General features: G+C 39.4%; 1 protein-coding gene across 2 annotated transcripts in view; it reads right to left on the bottom strand.

The window, feature by feature from the left end:
- The window catches only part of RNF169 (ring finger protein 169), an 87,584-nt gene that overhangs the window by 13,124 nt on the left and 56,572 nt on the right, over positions 1-17,888 (bottom strand). For both annotated transcript variants that reach the window (XM_054441768.2, XM_063672092.1), the window contains exon 4: positions 11,241-11,359. In XM_054441768.2, the coding sequence (XP_054297743.1) occupies positions 11,241-11,359 (119 nt within the window). The remainder of the gene's footprint in view (positions 1-11,240; positions 11,360-17,888) is intronic.

Below are 17,888 nucleotides of genomic sequence, written 5' to 3'. Positions count from 1 at the left end.
GATCACTAATGTCAAGCTCTTTTTCATACGCTGGTTGGCCACATGTATGTCTTCTTTTGAGAAGTGTCTGTTCATCCTTTGTCCACTTTTTACTGGGGTGGCTTTTTTTTCTTGTAAATTTGTTTAAGTTCCTTGTAGATGCTGAATGTTAGACCTTTGTCAGATGGATAGATTGCACAAATTTTTCTCCCATTCCGTAGATTGTCTGTTCACTCTGACGACAGTTTCTTTTGCTGTGCAGAAGCTCTTTAGTTTAATTAGATCCAATTCATCAATTTTACTTTTGGTGCAATTCTTTTTGACATCTTCATCATGAAATCTTTGCCCATGCCTATGGTCCTGAATGGTATTGCCTAGATTTTCTTCTAGGGTTTTTATAGTTTTGGGTTTTACATTTAAGTCTTTAATTCATCTTGAGTTGATTTTTTTATTTTTTATATGGTGTAAGGAAGGGGTCCAGTTTCAGTTTTCTGCATATGGCTAACCAGTTCTCCCAGCACCACTTACTAAATAGGGAATCCTTTCCTCATTGTTTTTGTCAGGTTTATCTAAGATCATATGGTTGTAGGTATGTGGTCTTATTTCCGGATTCTCTATTCTGTTCCATTGGTCTGTTCTTGTACCAATATCAGGCTATTTTGGTTACAGTAGCCTTGTAGTATAGTTTGAAGTCAGGTAGTGTGATATCTCCAGCTTTTTTCTTTTTGCTTAGAATTGTCATGAATATTCAGGTTCCATATGAATTTTAAATTGTTTTGGTTCCATATGAATTTTAAAATAGTTTTTTCTAATTCTGTGAAGAATGTCAATGGTAGTTTAATGGGAATAGAATTGAATCTATAAATTGCTTTGGGCAGTACAGCCATTTTAATGATATTCATTCTTCCTATCCATGAGCATGCAATGTTTTTCTATTTGTTTGGGTCATCTCTGATTTCCTTAAGCAGTGGTTTGTAGTTCTCCTTGAAGAGGTCCTGCCTTCCCTTGTTAGCCCATATTCCTATTTTATTCTTTTTGTGTCAATTGTGAATGGGAGTTCATTCATGATTTGGCTCTCTGGTTACCTGCTACTGGTGTATAGGAATGCTAGTGATTTTTGCACAATGATTTTGTATCCTGAGATTTTGCTGAAGCTGCTTATCAGATTAATAAGCTTTTGGGCTGGGACAATGGTGTTTTCTAGATATAGAATCATGTCATCTGCAAACAAAGACAGTTTGACTTCCTCTCTTCCTATTTGAATATGCTTTCTTTCTTTCTCTTGCCTGACTGCCCTGGCTAGAACTTCCAATACTATGCTGAATAGGAGTGGTGAGAGAGGGCATCCTTGTCATGTGCCTATTTTCAAGGGGAATGCTTCCAGCTTTTGCCCATTCAGAATGATATTGGCTGTGGGTCTGTCATATATGGCTCTTATTATTTTGAGGTATGTTCCTTCAATATCTAGTTTATTGAGAGTTTTCAACATGAAGGGGTGCTGAATTTTATTGAAGGCCATTTCTGCGTCTATTGAGATAATCATATGGTTTTTGTCTTTAGTTCTGCTTATGTGAAGAATCACATTTATTGATTTGCCTACGCTGAACCACCCTTGCATCCCGGGTGACATCATTAGGCTTTGTGTCCCCACCCAAATCTCATCTTGAATTATAATCCCCATAATTCATAAAGAGATAGTCTGGAATTGGAACTTATGTTTAAAAGGAAAGCAGAGCATAAACGTTTGGAAAATTTCCAGTCTGACGGAGCAATAGAAAACAAAAACTCAGCTGCAGAAATTTGCACAAGTAATAAGGAGCCAAATACTAATTGCCAAGACAATGGGGAAAATGTCTTCATGGCATGTCACAAGTCTTCACAGCAAGCCCTCCCACTGCAGGCCCAGAAAGCTAGGAGGAGAAAATGGTTTCGTGGGCTGGGCCCAGGGCCTTGCTGCTTTGTGAAGTCTCTTGGTGCCCACACCCCAGCCATGGCTAAAAGGGGCCAATGTACAGATCAGGCCATTGTTCAGAGAGTACAAGCCCCAAGCCTTGGTGGCTTACATGTGGTATTGGGCCTGTAGGTGCACAGAAGTGAAGAAATGAGGGTTGGGAACCTTCACCTAGATTACACAGAATGTATGCAAATGCCGGGATGTCCAGGCAGAAGTCTGCTGCAGCAGTGGAGCCTGGAGCACCTCTGCTAGGGCAGTGTGGAAGGGAAATGCCCACAGAGTCCCCATTGGGGCACTGCCTAGAGGAGCTGTGATAAGAGGGCTACCTTCCTCCAGACCCCAGAATGGTAGATCCACTGACAGCTTACACCATGTACCTAAAAAAGCCGTAGACACTCAATGCCAGCCTGTGAAATCAGCCGGGAAGGGAGCTGTACCCTGCAAAGCCACAGGGGCAGAGCTGCTCAAGGCCCTGGGAGCCCACCTCTTGCACCAGTGTGACCTGAATGTGAGACATGGAGTCAAAGGAGATCATTTCGGAGCTTTAAGATTTGGCTGCCCTGCTGGATTTCAGACTTGCATGGGGCCTGTAGCCCCTTCATTTTGGCCAATTTCTCCCAATGGGAATGGGTGTATTTACCCAATGCCTATACCCTTATTGCATCTATGAAATAACTAACTTGCTTTTGATTTTACAGGCTCATAGGCAGCAGGGACTTGCCTTGTCTCAGATGAGACTTTGGGGGGCTGTTGGAAAGGCTTGATTGTGTTTTGAAAAGTGAGGACATGGTATTTGGGAGGGGCCAGGGGTGGAATGGTTAGGCTTTGTGTTCCCACCCAAATTTCATCTTGAATTACAAACCTCATAATCCCCATGTGTCAAGGTAGAGTCCAGGTGGTGATAACTGAATCATGGGGGTGGTTTCCCCCATGCTGTTCTCGTGATAGTGAGTTCTCATGAGATCTGATGGTTTTATTTATTTACTTATTTATGAGGTGGGGTCTTGCTCTGTCAACCAGGCAGTAGTGCAGTGGCTCAATCTTGGCTCGCTGTGACATCCACCTCCCAGGTTCAAGCGATTCTCATGTCTCAGCCTCTGGAGTAGCTGGGATTACAGGTGCATGTCACCACACCCAGCTAATTTTTGTATTTTTAGTACAGATGGGGTTTCTATGTTGGCCAGGCTGGTCTTGAACTCTTGACTTCAAGTGATCCGCCTGCCTCAGCCTCCCAGTGTGCTGGGATTACAGGTGTGAGTCACTGCTTCTGGCCAAGATCTTATGGTTTTGTAAGGGCCTCTTCCCCCTTCATTCATTCACTCCCTCCTGCCACCTTGTGAAGAAGGTGCCTGCTTTGACTTCCGCCATGATTGTAAGTTTCCTGAGGCCTCCCCCTGCCACATGGAACTGAGTCAATTAAACTTTTTTTCTTTATAAATTACCTAGTCTCAGGCAGTTCTTTATAGCAGTGTGAAAAAAGATTAACACAGAGGGGATGGAGCCTACTTGGTCATGACGGATAAGCTTTTTGATGTGCTGCTGGATTTGGTTTGCCAGTATTTTATTGAGGACTTTTGCATCGATGTTTATCAAGGATATTGGCCTGAAGTTTTCTTTTTTTATTGTATCTCTTCCAGGTTTTGGTATCTGGATGATGCAGGCCTTATAGAATGAGTTAGGGAGAAGTCCCTCCTTTTCAATTTTTTGGAATAGTTTCTGTAGAAATGGCACCAACTCATCATCATACCTGTGGTAGAATTCAGCTGTGAATGTCTTGTCCTGGGCTTTTTTGGTTGGTAGGCTACTCCTTACTGCCTCAATTTCAGAACTCATTATTGGTCTATTGAGGGATTCAATTTCTTCCTGGTTCAGTCTTAAGAGGGTGTATATATCCAGGAAGGTTTTTATTTTCATTCCTCTCAAAGTATTTTCTAATTTCTCTTGTGATTTCTTCTTTGGCTCACTGGTTTTAAAGAATGTGTTGTTTCATTTCCACATATTTGTTAATTTTCCAGTTTTCTTCCTATTAATTTCTACTTTCATTCCATTGTAGTCAAAAATATAGTTATTATTTCAACCTTTTAAAATATATTGAGACTTGTTTTATGGTCTAACATACAGTCTATATTGGAGAATGTTCCATGTGCACTTCAGAAGAATTCTTCTTGTTGAGTTGATCCTTTTATCATTATATAATGTATTTCTTTGTCTTTTGTAACAATTTTTAAGCTGAAGTCTATATTGTCTGATATTAGTATAGTTACTCCAGCTCTCTTGTTTACTGTTTGCATGAAATATCTTTCCATCCTTTCACTATCAACCTATTTCTGTCTTTGGATCTAAGGTGTGTCTCAGCATATATCTGAATCATTTCTTTTTTAAATCCATTCTCCCAATCTCTTCCTCTTAATTGCAGAGTTCAATCAATTTACATTTAATGTAATTGCTGATAAAGAAGGACTTCTGCTATTTTCTAGGTCTTATACAGGCATCCCTTTCTTTTTTGTCCTTTGCTTTACTGCACATTGCTGATATTGCATTTTTTACAAACTAAAGATTCATGGCAACCCTGTATCAAGCAAGTCTATCAGCATCATTTTTCCAACAGCATGTGCTCACTTCCTGTCTCTGTGTCACGTTTTGGTAATTCTCACAATATTTCAGACTTTTTCATCATTATTATATCTGGTATAGTGATTTGTGATCTTTGCTATTTCCAATATTCTGTTTGGCTTTCAACAGTTTGATTATAATATGTCTTGGTGTAGACGTCTTTATCCTACTTTGGAGTCACAGAACTTCTTGGATGTGTAGACTTATGTCTTTCATTAAATTTGATTAGTGTTTGGTCATTATTACTTCAAATATTCTTTCTGCCCCTTTCTCATTCTGGGACTACCATTTTGTATATATTGGTACACTTAGTGGTGTTTCACAGATTTCTTAGGCTCTGTTCATTTTTCTTTATTCTTTTTTCTTTCTGTTTCTCAGATTGGATAATCTCAATTGACCTATATTCAAATTAGTTAATTATTCTGCCTGTTCAACTCTGTTCTGTCACTGTACTTTTCAGCTCCAGAATTTCTATTTGATTCCTTTTTTATAATTTTATCTCTTTATTGATACTGTCTACTTAGGACATTGTTTTTCATGGTTTCCTTTAGTTCTTTGCCCATAGTTCCTTTAGCTCTTGAGCATATTATTTAAAGTCCACATTAAAAATGTCAAATGTCTTGGCTTCCTTTGGGGCAGTTTCTATCGGTTTCTTTTTTCCTGTGTATGGGTCATTGTTTCTTGTTTCTTATGCCTCATATTTTTTGCATTTTGAATATTATAAGGTGGCAACTATGAAAATCAGATTCTCTACCCACCCCTGGGTTTGTTGTTGCTGTCTGTTATAGCTGTTATTTGTTCAGTGACTTTTTTGAACTGATTTTATAAAGTCTGTTTTTTGTCATATGTGGCCAATGAATTCTCTGTTCTGTTAGCTTAGTGGTCAGTTAGTAATCTGACAGAGTTCCTTAGATGCCAAGATTCCAGTGTTCTTTTCTTCTTTTTTTTTTTTTTTTTTTTTTTTTTGAGACAGGGTCTCACTCTATTGCCTAGCCTAGAGTGCAATGAAGTGATCGTGGCTAACTGAAGCCTCTATCTCCTGGGCTCAAGAGATCCTCCCACCTCAGCCTCCTGAGTAGCTGGAACTACAGACATGTATCACTATGCTCGTCTGATTTTTAAAATTTTTAGTAGAGACAAGGTCTCGCTATGTTGCCCACGCTGGTCTCAAACTCCAGAGCTCAAGCAATCCTCCCACCTCAGCCTCCCAAAGTGCTAGGATTACAGGCATGAGGCACCAAACTCAGCCACGTGCGTTTTTTCTAAATTGAGATACTGCTTATTTGCTGTAAACTTTTGATTAGTTTCCAGAGTTCCAATAAAGTTGATGTTGGCTGTTTTTGCCAATTATTACTGCTTTTATGGAAGGCTTCTAGAGTTCCCTGCTCTGCCAATTTTGCTCATGTCACCAGGCAAAGTATCTTTTAAGAAACAGTGAGATATATTTAAATTATAAAGCAAGAAAGGTGTTTTATTACCATGGCACTACTGAAAAGATCAAGCAGTACTTCTAGCAACATGCAGTATAAATTTAGACACTAACAGTTACTAAAATCATGAATGTAAAAATATTATATAAAACATAAACATAATACCCAGATAATATTATTGTTGTTATTGTAGCATTTGGTCAGGGAAGGAGTCTTCAAAATGCTGGAGCAGAATAGTCAAGAGCAATAAACCTGATAATGTTCTTAGGATTTAAAGTGCCCAAACAGTAATCTCACTAAAAAAAATGGAGGCGGTAACTATTCCTTCCTCTTTTATATGGAGTCCATTTCTGTATTCCTAAACCCTAACACAGTGCCTGGCATATAGTGGATATATTAAAGAAATTTCTTATAAATACATAAAAATGTATGCAGAAATAACCTCTTTCTATCCCTTAAGGAAAAGAAAGAAACATCAACATTTATTAGAAACCCATTATCTGTCAGGCACTGTGCTAAGTGTTTGAAATATATTGTATCTCATTTAATCCACACAGAGACTCTATGACATAGGTATCATCATCCCCAATTCATAGACAGAGAAATGAGAGAAGTGATCTTTCCAAGTTCACACAGCTGAAGTGAATTATTTAAACCTACAGTATAATTCTAAGGCCTGTGCTCTTTGCACCACAGCATACTGATCTAATTTACTCTACTCTGCCATAGAACAGACTCAAAACATCTAGGAAAGCTCTGTCTATCTGAACACATAACGAAGGCATAAACAAGAGAAAGCAGCACTGTCTGAAAAGCAACTTGCTTAAAATTTCCACTGCCAAGAGACCAGATGGTTTCTGGGACGTCTAGTTAGGCTAAAAATACCCGCACCCACAATGAGTTTGATTTACAAACAAAGAAAAGCAGGGTTAGCTAGTATAAACATGCAGCTGGAAAGCTAGAAGATTTAATGCTTACAAAACACTGCTTAAAGGGTTTCAAATGGCCATACAAGATATAAAACGTTAGACAGCTTATGCTCTCAATTGCTTGCTCATTACTCTCTCCGTCTCTTACATACCTACACCATACTTGTTTCTTAAGGGTACCCTTCAGGTCTGACAGAGCTGAGTCCCACCAAGAAATTAAGGTTGGAGAGAACCCTCCTGCCAGTCTCTGGCCTGAAAGACCCTTCCCACCCTCTCCATCCTGTCACACACACACCTCTCTCTCTCTCTCTCACTCACTCACACACACCCTGGAGTGAAACCCAGAAGCTTCTTTAGACCTTGGTGCAGCTGCTATCCACCCAGAAGTTGGTAATATTTTGTTACACTCTGGGTTATCTGCCTTGTCTATACTAGTATTCTTTTCATTTTTTTAGGTGTACAATGTAATAATGGTTTTTAGTATATTCAGTTATTTAACCATCACCACAATTAATTTTAGAACATTTCTGTCACCTCAAAAAGGAACCCCATACCCTTTAGCTATCACCTCAAACCCCACTTCCTCCAGCCCTAAGCAACTACTCATTTATTTTATGTCTCTATGTATTTGCCTATTCTGGACACACACTTGTATTATTTTACTGATGGATACGAACACTTGTTTCCATAGCTCTATTCCAAAAGGCCTAACATAATGCAGAAGGATTTGAGTTCTCTTAAATGAGAAATAACTGGACAGATTCTCACTTTTCTCTGTAGCTACCATGTATCTTTTTGGAACAATGGAGGGTATAAATTATTTTTTTAAAAAATGGAAGGAGAGCAGCCTTCTGATGCAAAGATAGATAATTTCAAAACACATATTTAAGTGCAGGGCCTTTTGTCACAGAGCTCTGATAATGACAGAAAGAACATAGATTTGGAGTAAAAAGAGAACTGGGTTCCAATTCCATCTCTGTACTCTACTGAGTTGAGAGGTTCTTGGGTGAGTCACTTAACCTCTTTGAATTGCAGCTTCCTTTGCTGTAAAACAGTGATGTTACACATTTTGCAGGATGAATATGAGAATTAAACCACATGAGGTATGCTAAGAACTCAACATGGCAGAGAGCCCAAGGAAGCACTGGGAAAAGGCTAGCTCCTGACACTACCCCTCACCAAACTTCCAGGCCTTTCTGAAGACTATGAGAATATTTCTGTTCGAAAATGGCAGAGATATTACTGACGCTTCTACCACCATTCTCCTTAAGCTCCACATTGCTTCTCCTTAAGCTATCTTCCTTTTCCAGCCATATTCCATTACTTTTAATAAGATTTGTCCTCTTAATAAGCAGGCTGGTAAACACTTGACTTGTTCCAATTTCTTTATCCCTCCCCCAACACACACACACACACCCCAGGCCATCATCAAGCCTTGCTATTTCAACTCACTGCTTCATCTTCTTCTCATAATCTCTCCCTCAAGCCACTGTCTGACTATTCCCCACACACAATTTAAGTCTGATCTTTATTGTTACAACCTCCTAATGGCCCCCACCCCCTTTCTTTTCATGCCCTGGCCTCATTTCCTCCATCCTTCAAAACTCTGGTTTAAGCCACCTCTAGACATTTCCATTTTAGAGGAAGAATCTTAAGAAATCATAGAGTAAAGCCCCCTACCCTAGCTTGTAGGTAAGGCATAACACTGCAATTTTACCTAGATGAGACTGAAGGAGAGCCAATTGATTTTACTCAAGGTCACAATGCTACTTCTTCCCTAAAACTCCACCCCTTAGTACTCTGGATCTGCTTCTTTTCCTCAATCCTGAAGCTAGTATTCCAATATCACATCACTTATGCATCTGCTTGGTTTCTGTTACCTGAATGCTTCTGTATTTCATTTGTCAATTTTAAGGAAGGGTACCTATTTCCCAGAGGGTCTTCAGATTTCAATTCACTCTAACACTGGCTGGACATGTGTTTAGTATCTCTGAGTCTGTCAGTAAGTCTCTGTCTATATCTGTCCTTATACATACACTGTATAGAAAGCACAGCCACTTTAAGTCCCCTGATGTGCCACACTCTGAGCCACCAGAGACTCAGGCTTAAAAGTATCTGCACATTAGAAAACAAAACAATGTAGCTATAGTTAATTTCTAGTAAGTAGAACACAGATCTTTCTTTTATAGCATCTATAAAAAGTATCAATATAAACTATTGCTAAAGCATTCGAAGGCTAAAAATCAACTTCATAGCATAAAAATTTTATCAATGTGGTCACTACACTTCCCCCTAAATCCCATATTAATCCTATGGAATCTAATCTAAAAAACAGCCATCAGCCAATCTAAGCTCCTAGAGCCCTCCCTCCTAGAGACCCTCTGCTGCAAGTTTGACAATCAGTTCTGACAAAGCCCCAGTTTTAACTTACCAACAGGCACAAGGCGTGTCTTATTCAAACATTCCACAAATATTTACTGAGCCCTTACTAAGTGCCAGACACTGTACTAAGTATTATAATGATGAACAAGATGCTATCCCTGCCTTTGATGAGTTTAAAGTCTAGAGGAGAAGGTGAACAGAGACAGCATGAGGATCTATAAGAAGGTATGGAGTACAGTAGAAAGAGCAGTAAACTCAGAGCCAAGAAGCCTCAGTTCTAACTCAGTTTCCTCCTGTTTTAGCAGTCTAAGATTTGGCAAGCCATGTTCTCTCTCTGGGCTTTAGTCTTCCATTTATAAAAACAAATGGACTGAATAAGATGATATTTAAGGTCCTTTTCAGCTACAAGAGTCCATGTTCCAAGAGAAGATAAAAATCGCAGCAGCAACAGCAGCAGCAATATTCACTGAAGACTAAGCATGTGCCAGAAATCTTGCTAGGAACCATTTACTTAAGATTCCATTTTGTACGAAATGGCATTACCGGCATTACTACATCACTTAAAAAAAAAAAAAAAAACTGGAAAGAAGACTGGTTTGATTATGTTTCTTTGTATGGTTATACTCTATTTACAAGAAGAATCTGAAGTGATTTACAGTAAAAATACATAATGACAAATAAAGACCACATTAAGTAATACATGTAAGAAGGGTACAGCAGAAATTATTTTTTAAATAATTAGGCAACAGAGAGAGCTCCCGTCTCAAAACAAAACAAAAACAACAAACAAACATACAAAAAAGCCCCAAAATGAAAGGGTCTGGGTGTATATTCACAGGAGCAGCAAGAGATAGAGATCTACTAAATAATACTGGTGGAAAGGAAGAGTTGAACCCTAGAGATAAGGGTGAGCAATACCAGCTTTAAACAAAACAGAAAATGAACTGGGGTGAAGATTGTTTCTTTGGCCAGACACAGTGGCTCACACCTATAATCCCAGCACTTTGGGAGGCTGAAGCATAAGGACTGCTTGAGCCCAGGAGTTCAAGACCAGCCTGGGCAACACAAGGAGACCTCGTCTCTACAAAAAAAAGTTTTAAAAATTAGCCAGACATGGTGGCACACACCTATGGTCTCAGCTATTCAGGAGGCTGAGATGGGAGGATCGTTTGAGCTCAGGAGATTGAGGCTACAGTGAACCATGATTGCCCAATTATACTGCAGCCTGGACAACAGAGTGAGACACTGTCTAAAAAAAAAAAAAAGATTGTATCTTTACATCTGTATATTAAAACAGAGCACGGCATGTAGCAGCTGTTCACAAAATGTCTGTTGAATGAATGTATGCATGAGTCCTCCTTCTTTCCTCCATTTCTTCTTTACTTCCCTTCCTTCCTCCTATCTATTCATCTTTCCTTTCCTCCACCTAGCCCTTCATTATCCTTCTAGCACCCATCATCTATCCAATTCCCTCTTCCTTTCCTTCCCAGGGCCTACAAAGTCTAAAGGATCAAGAGATTCCTTGACAAAGGTCTTAAAAACTTTTCAGTTTGCTCTCTTGAAACCTATAAAGATATATTTTAGGTCTAGGCATTGAAAAGAAAATCAGTTCTGCCCTCACTTCCTACTAAGTCCAGAGGGAGAGTCTGTGCATATTGTCAGACTGAAGAAGACTTTGTTGTTTCCTCCCAAGATAAAAGGGTCATACTTTGCAGCACAGCAATTAGCACAATCCTATCCTGAAGATGTCAGAAAAGGGGTGTTACTTTTCCTGAAAAATTCAGGTCAGCCCTTTTTCCCTAGTCCATATTTGAAAACCAATTCCCACCTCTTTTCTCCCCCTTCCACCTCCCCACCAAAGTAGCCACAACAAATACCTTTGCTCCCCCAGTCCCTTTTATCTCATACCCCAAAACCAAAGAACCCTGACTGAATTCGGCATCAGTCTCTTACCCTGCCAGGAAAGCTAAGGAGTAGGAGTTGTTCTTGGAAACAAATGCCGAGCGATGTGTCTGCGTCATCTGGCCTCGAGAAGGTTCTTCATTCTCTGAATCTGAGAGACGTGCAGGACACTGGCAGGGAGACAAGGGAGACAACACTGTCCATTTGGAGTTCCCAAGGCATCTGCTCTAGCTATAGGTTCAAATCTCTTTCTCTATGTTGCTTCTCTGTGAGCTCCAACCTATGTTTCCAACTGCCTCCTGGAGATACCAGTCTCAAATGTGGTTCAAATTCAATATATCCAAAATCAAACTCACTATATTTCTCTTCTGTAAGCCCCATCACCAACCCATCTAGAAAACTAAATGCCATCTATTTCTGTCCCTTACTTCTAATTCATAGTAACATTTGGATAGTGGCTTTAGGTACTCCAACACTTCTAAATATTTTATTTCATTTACTGTTTATGTCACTCCCATTAAAAGCAGGGTGATTATCTGTCTTTTACAGATAGCAAACTGAGGCTCAGAGTAGTTAATTTTCCTGGAATTACAGGGTTAATACATGGATAAAACTAGTTCTTAAATTAAGAGCATTAGTCTCCAAATTGTCTCCATTCTATTTCCACTCTATTCTATTCTACTTCTAGAAAGTCTCTCAGATCTAACTCTTCCCGTTTATATTCATGGTCATTGCCTTACCTTAGATTCTTATCATCTTTTGCCTGGACTACTGCAACAATCTACTTACTGGTCTCATTCTCTTCAGGCTTTCTTCTCTCTAATACCCTCCACAGCACCAAGAATTATCTTTCCAGCAATCACTCCCCTGCTTAACTGCTGGTGACTTCAGGGTAAGGTCTAAATGCCTCAGCCTGATACTACAACCTTCACAAACTAGACCTAACCTTCTTTCACAGCTTTTCCCCCACCAGTTCCCACACATGGAACTCCCTGAGCTCTAGTACAACCAAACTACTTTTTACACTCCACACGTACCACAGTCTTTCAAAACCTCTATCTACCCATTTGGATATGCTACACCCTTTGCCTAAAATTCTGTCTGCGCTCTCTGCCTATACTAATTGGCCTTTCAGAGTCATCTAAAATATCACTTTTTCTGTAAAGGCTTCCAAATTATCCTAGAGTTAGTTTTTCCATCTTGTTTATATCCATTCATTTATTGTTGTTTTACTTTGGAGTCCCTTTTTAGAGTCTTTCCAATTACATTAGAAACATCTTAGAGGTATGTCTTTTACATATAATGTAATGAAGTTTTGCCTCATTATTAAACATGAGAGTCTTTTTCTTTTAATGGATAGCAACTAATAACACTGAACTGTAGCTTCTTATTTAGGGATCTGTTCTGCTTTATGCAATGAGCCCTGTGAGAGCAAGTGACCATCTTTTTAAAATATTTCCAATACTGTTATATAGTAGGTAAATAAGAACTGTCTGCTCAGCTGATGATTAACCAATTATCTAATGATCAAATGATTATCAAAGTAAGAGTTGTAGATGTAGGCACGCAAGGCATCATATGGCTCCGAGTACCCTGCATTCCTGAAATGCTTTGTTTTTCTCTAGGCTGACAGGCACAGCAACACAATAGACTATATTTCCTAACAGTTGGCCTTTGAGAGAGATTTGAAGAATTACAATTTATAGAGAGGGCTTTCAATTTTGTAGGGTATCATTCCTCAGAGAACTCTGTTGTACAAAATATTCAACGAAGAAACTTTAATAGCACCAACCCATTATCAAATTTTATATAATATTCTCTTCTCAACTCTAGAAAAAAGAAAAGCTTTGATACCAATGGACTCAACAGGGAATAATGGCAATTTCTGTCTATATAAACCTCTCTTCATAATTAAATCAGTACCAAGTAAAAAGTGTTCAAATCCTAGCTCTGTCAGCTATCACTGTCACTGTGGGTTAGTTGTTGCTTTATCTTCCTGAGCCTCAGTTTCCTCATCTGTAAAATAAAGGACGACTCTATACTATATAGATTGTGACAGGCCATTAAAAATACCTAGAGTACATTAGCTAACATGTAATAAGTGCTCAAAAAGATAGATTTTATTTGTATTAACTTCAAAACTATTAATCTTTTAAGAAAAATTTCCGTTTTATAACAGATATATGCCAAGTTCCTTTTTTTTTTTTTTTTATGGAGACCGAGTCTCACACTGTTGCCCAGGCTGGAGTACAGTGGCACGATCCCGGCACACTGCAACCTCCGCCTCCCGGGTTCAAGCGATTCTCCTGCCTCAGCCTCCTGAGTAGCTGGGATTACAGGTGCCCACCATCACACCCGGCTAATTTTTGTATTTTTGGTAGAGACGGGGTTTCACCATGTTGGCCAGGCTGGTCTTGAACTCCTGACCTCAAGTGATCTGCCCGCCTCGGCCTCCCAAACTGCTGGGATTACAGGTGTGAGCCACCGCGCCCAGCGCCAAGTTCCTTTCAATTATTGCAAAATAAATTACATTACAAATATATAACTAATGATTCAGACAAAAGCTCTCCCACCCCTCTAACATTTCTATTCCCAATATTTACCCCTCATCTTTCATCTTTGATAAAAATAAGCCCCAAGGTACTATGGATTCCTAAAATGGTACAAAGCGTGCATAAATTAAATCCTTGCAGTGACATCTAAAACAATGTTGTACCTTAAAAAAAAGTAAAAGAAAGATAATACTCAAAGTTGGCAAGATGTGAGGAAATTAGTTTAGTACTCCTCACGTACTACTGGTGGGAGCATAATAAACCTATAATAAATATAAACCTTCTGGAGGGCAACTGTAATAAACACCAAAAATGTTAAAAAGAACACTCTTTTTGACCTGGTCACTCTACTTCTAGTAATTTATTCTAAGGAACTAATAAGAAAAAAATGAGACAAGTGGATTCCATCACAATGGTGTTTAAGATAGCAAAATATCAATAAAAGATTACTTAAATAAATTCTACAGTCAAGAATATTATAAGACCACTGAATAATGATGTGGATTCTTTATTTACACACAAAAAAACAGGCCGGGCATGGTGGCTCACACCTATAATCCCAGCACTTTGTGAGGCTGAAATGGGTGGATCACTTGAGTCCCAGAGTTCAAGACCAGCTTGGGCAACACAAGTGAGACCCTGTCTCTACAAAAACAAAAACTTTAAAAAAAACTAGTCAGGCATGTAATAGGCGCCTGTGGTCCCAGCTACTTCAGAGGCTGAAGTAAAAGGATCGCTTGAGCCCAGGGGCTTGAGGCTACAGTGAACTATGATCATACCACTACACTCCAGCCTGGGTGACATAGTGAGACCCTGTCTCCAAAAAAAAAAAAAAAAAAAAAGGCAAGAAAGAAAGAACACCTACAATGTATTTTTTTGTTTGTTTGTTTTTGAGACAGAGTCTCGCTCTGTCACCCAGGTTGGAGTACAGTAGTAGCGTGATCTCAGCTCACTGCAACCTCCACCTCCCAGGTTCAAGCAATTCTCCTGCCTCAGCCTCCCAGTCTCCCAAGTAACTGGGACTACAGACACGTGCCACCATGGCCAGCTAACTTTTGTATTTTTTATTAGAGACAGGGTTTTGCCATGTTGGTCAGGCTGGTCTTGAACTACAGACCTCAGGTGATCTGCCCACCTCAGCCCCCAAAGTGCTGGGATTACAGGTGTGAGCCACCACATCTGGCCAATATCCACAATTTAAGATGAACTAAAACAGGTTATAAAACAGTATCTAGGCCAGGCGCAGTGGCTCATGCCTGTAATCCCAGCACTTTGGGAGGCTGAGGCGGGTAGATCACGAGGTCGAGAGATCGAGACCATCCTGGCTAACATGGTGAAACGCCATCTCTACTAAAAATACAAAAGATTAACTGGGCGTGGTGGCACATGCCTGTAGTCCCAGCTACACAGTAGGCTGAGGCAGGAGAATCGATTGAACCTGGGAGGCAGAGGTGGTAGTGAGCCGAGATCACGCCACTGCACTCCAGCCTGGCGACAGAGCGAGACTCCGTCTCAAAAAACAAAAAAAAAAAACAAAAGAAAAACAGTATGTATACTAGGTTACATTTTCTGAAAAGAAAAACAATATATGGTGTGTATTTATATGTTCTTAGAAATGAACATATCTATATGTTCTATATGTTCATATGGTACATATCTATAAGGATATGTACCAAAACGTTTATAGGGATCATTTCTAGGTTGTCGGATGACAAGTAATTTTTCCCTTTTTGCTTTCTAGTCTTTAGTATAACCATAACTGCTGTATCAAATTGTTTTCTAATAATTCGCATTATTATTGGATTAAATGTACCATAACAAATTGTAATAAATTAAACACTGTGCTCACTTTATTTCCATTCTAAAAAAAAAACAGATGATAATCTGCTTCTAGAGTAAGCTCCTTCCTCCTTCCATTCAAATTTAGTTTCATAAACATGTATCAAACACTTCCAGTGTGCAGGGTACTACACTACAGGAGATTTAAATGGATAAGACTTTTCCTATACTCAACAAACTTACAATCTAGTAGAGAAACACAAACACAAAAAACCATGATGTAAAGGAAAATGACAGAACTCTTGTAAAAGTTACAAAGTGGGGGTTTGGGGGAGTAGCTGATAGAAGTGGAGAAACAGAAGAGGAATTCCTATAGGCTTCATGAATGTGACAGCTTTTGAACTGGACATGGAGAGATAAATAGCCTTCCAAAGGTAAGCTGGATGGCATTTCAATTAGATGAAAATTGCAAGAGCAAAGACCTTGAAAAGGGAAAGCACAGTGTATGTATTTGGGGGAAAGCAAATAGATACTCCTTAGAGTTTTGGGGTATAAGCAAGGATGAAAACATAAGCTAGAATCACACTGAGGGCCTAAATGTTGGGGTGAAGAGTCTTCATTTAATTTCACAAGAAAAGAGGAGTCATTAAAATTTTGGGGACAGGAGAGTGAAATGATCAGTCTCGCTCTAATCACAATAGTTTCTATATAAAAAATAATCCTTTGGTCAGCTTTCTTAAGATTCTTTTGGGTCTCAATTTGAATGTAGTCTGGCCAAACTAAATGGAATTATTTGCTCAACACTGAAAACTCTTAAATTAGAGCCATTTAAAAGTCCTCCAAAATATAAAAGCAGCCCAGGCACACTGGCATGATCATGCCTGTAATCCCACACTTTGGAAAGCTAAGGTGGGAGGATCCCTTGAGCCCAGGAGTTTGAGACCAGCCTGGGCAACATAGGGACACCCTCATCTCTACAAAATAAAAAAAGTAAAATAAAAATTGGCCAGCCATGGTGGTACACAGCTGTGGTCTCACCTACTTGGGAGGCTGAGGAGAAAGAATTGCTTGACCCTGGGTGGTCGAAACTATAGTGAACCATGACTGTGCAACTGCACTCCAGCTTTGGCAACAGAGCAAGTCCCTATCTCTAAATAAATAAACAACAAAAAAAACTATATAAGAAAACAGAAAAAAAGGCAAAAATCACAAAAATCTAAAACTTGACACATTCATAGGTCAGGCTTTATTCAATGCATTTGTAAAACTGGCTGTTATCAAGAACAAATCAGAATTTGTACTTTCTGATTCCTTTTAAGATTAAAATTAGGTGGATGCACTTGATTTCTATTTCAAAAATGGTAGTGGCAAATGCAAAAATAATTAGAGCAATTTCCTAGTCTTGGTATGATCTAGGAACAACAGGTTATTTCTATCAAAGGACCATAGTTAAGGGTCAGCTCTCTCTATCAAGGCTAGTTTATCCTTCTGGGTTGTTCTGCCTGAGGACCCTAATGGGTAGAACTGTCAGGGTAAAGAGGTAGAGCCGCGGTCTTCAGGACTACAGACCACAGCTGGAGCTACTAGTCATACAACATACTACATACACAAGACCATCATAGAGCTTATTCTTGTCTAGCTAAACTGTAGCCTAATAGCAGTCTTTTTTGCCCTCTGTGGTTTCTAATGTTCAGAGCATGAAGAGTACACACACACTTCATGCCTGTAAACTGAATCTTTTGGAAGGTTGAAACCCTGTAAAATCTAAGTGGTTGTTTTTAATAATTAAATAATAATTATTATTATAACTAGAATCAGAAGCTGCACATGTATGTGGCACTCAGCAAACACTACTGTCCCAAGAAAGCTTAAAGAATTTCCTTTTTAAGTTCAGGAAAAACACCTTTGCAAAAATAAAACCAAGGCCGGGCAGTGGCTCACGCCTGTAATCCCAGCACTTTGGGAGGCCAAGGTGGACAGATCACTTGAACCCAGGAGTTCAAGACCAGTGTGAGCAAAATGGTAAAACCCTATCTCTACAAAAAATACAACTGGGTATAGTGGCACAAGCCTGTAGTCCCAGATACTTGGGAGGCTGAGGTAGGAGGATGGCTTGAGCCTGGGAAGTTGAGGCTGCAGTGAACCATGATCACACCCCTGCACTCCAGCCTGGGCAACAAAGCAAGACCCTGCTCCAGAAAAATAAAAATAAATAAACCCAGAAGCACAAAGAAATTAAGTAACTTGGCCAAAGTTGTACAAACAGTTACAATGCTGGGACCTGTATAAGAGGTAGACTGCGGATCCAGAGATTTTTTTTTTTGCCTCCACTGTGCTATCTTGCATGTCATTATAGATGGTAAGGCTT

The sequence above is a fragment of the Pongo pygmaeus genome, chromosome 9, assembly GCF_028885625.2.
Source record: "Pongo pygmaeus isolate AG05252 chromosome 9, NHGRI_mPonPyg2-v2.0_pri, whole genome shotgun sequence".
NCBI lineage: Eukaryota > Metazoa > Chordata > Mammalia > Primates > Hominidae > Pongo > Pongo pygmaeus.
Note: the sequence above shows the minus strand (reverse complement) of the source record. Positions and strands in the feature narration are given on the sequence as shown.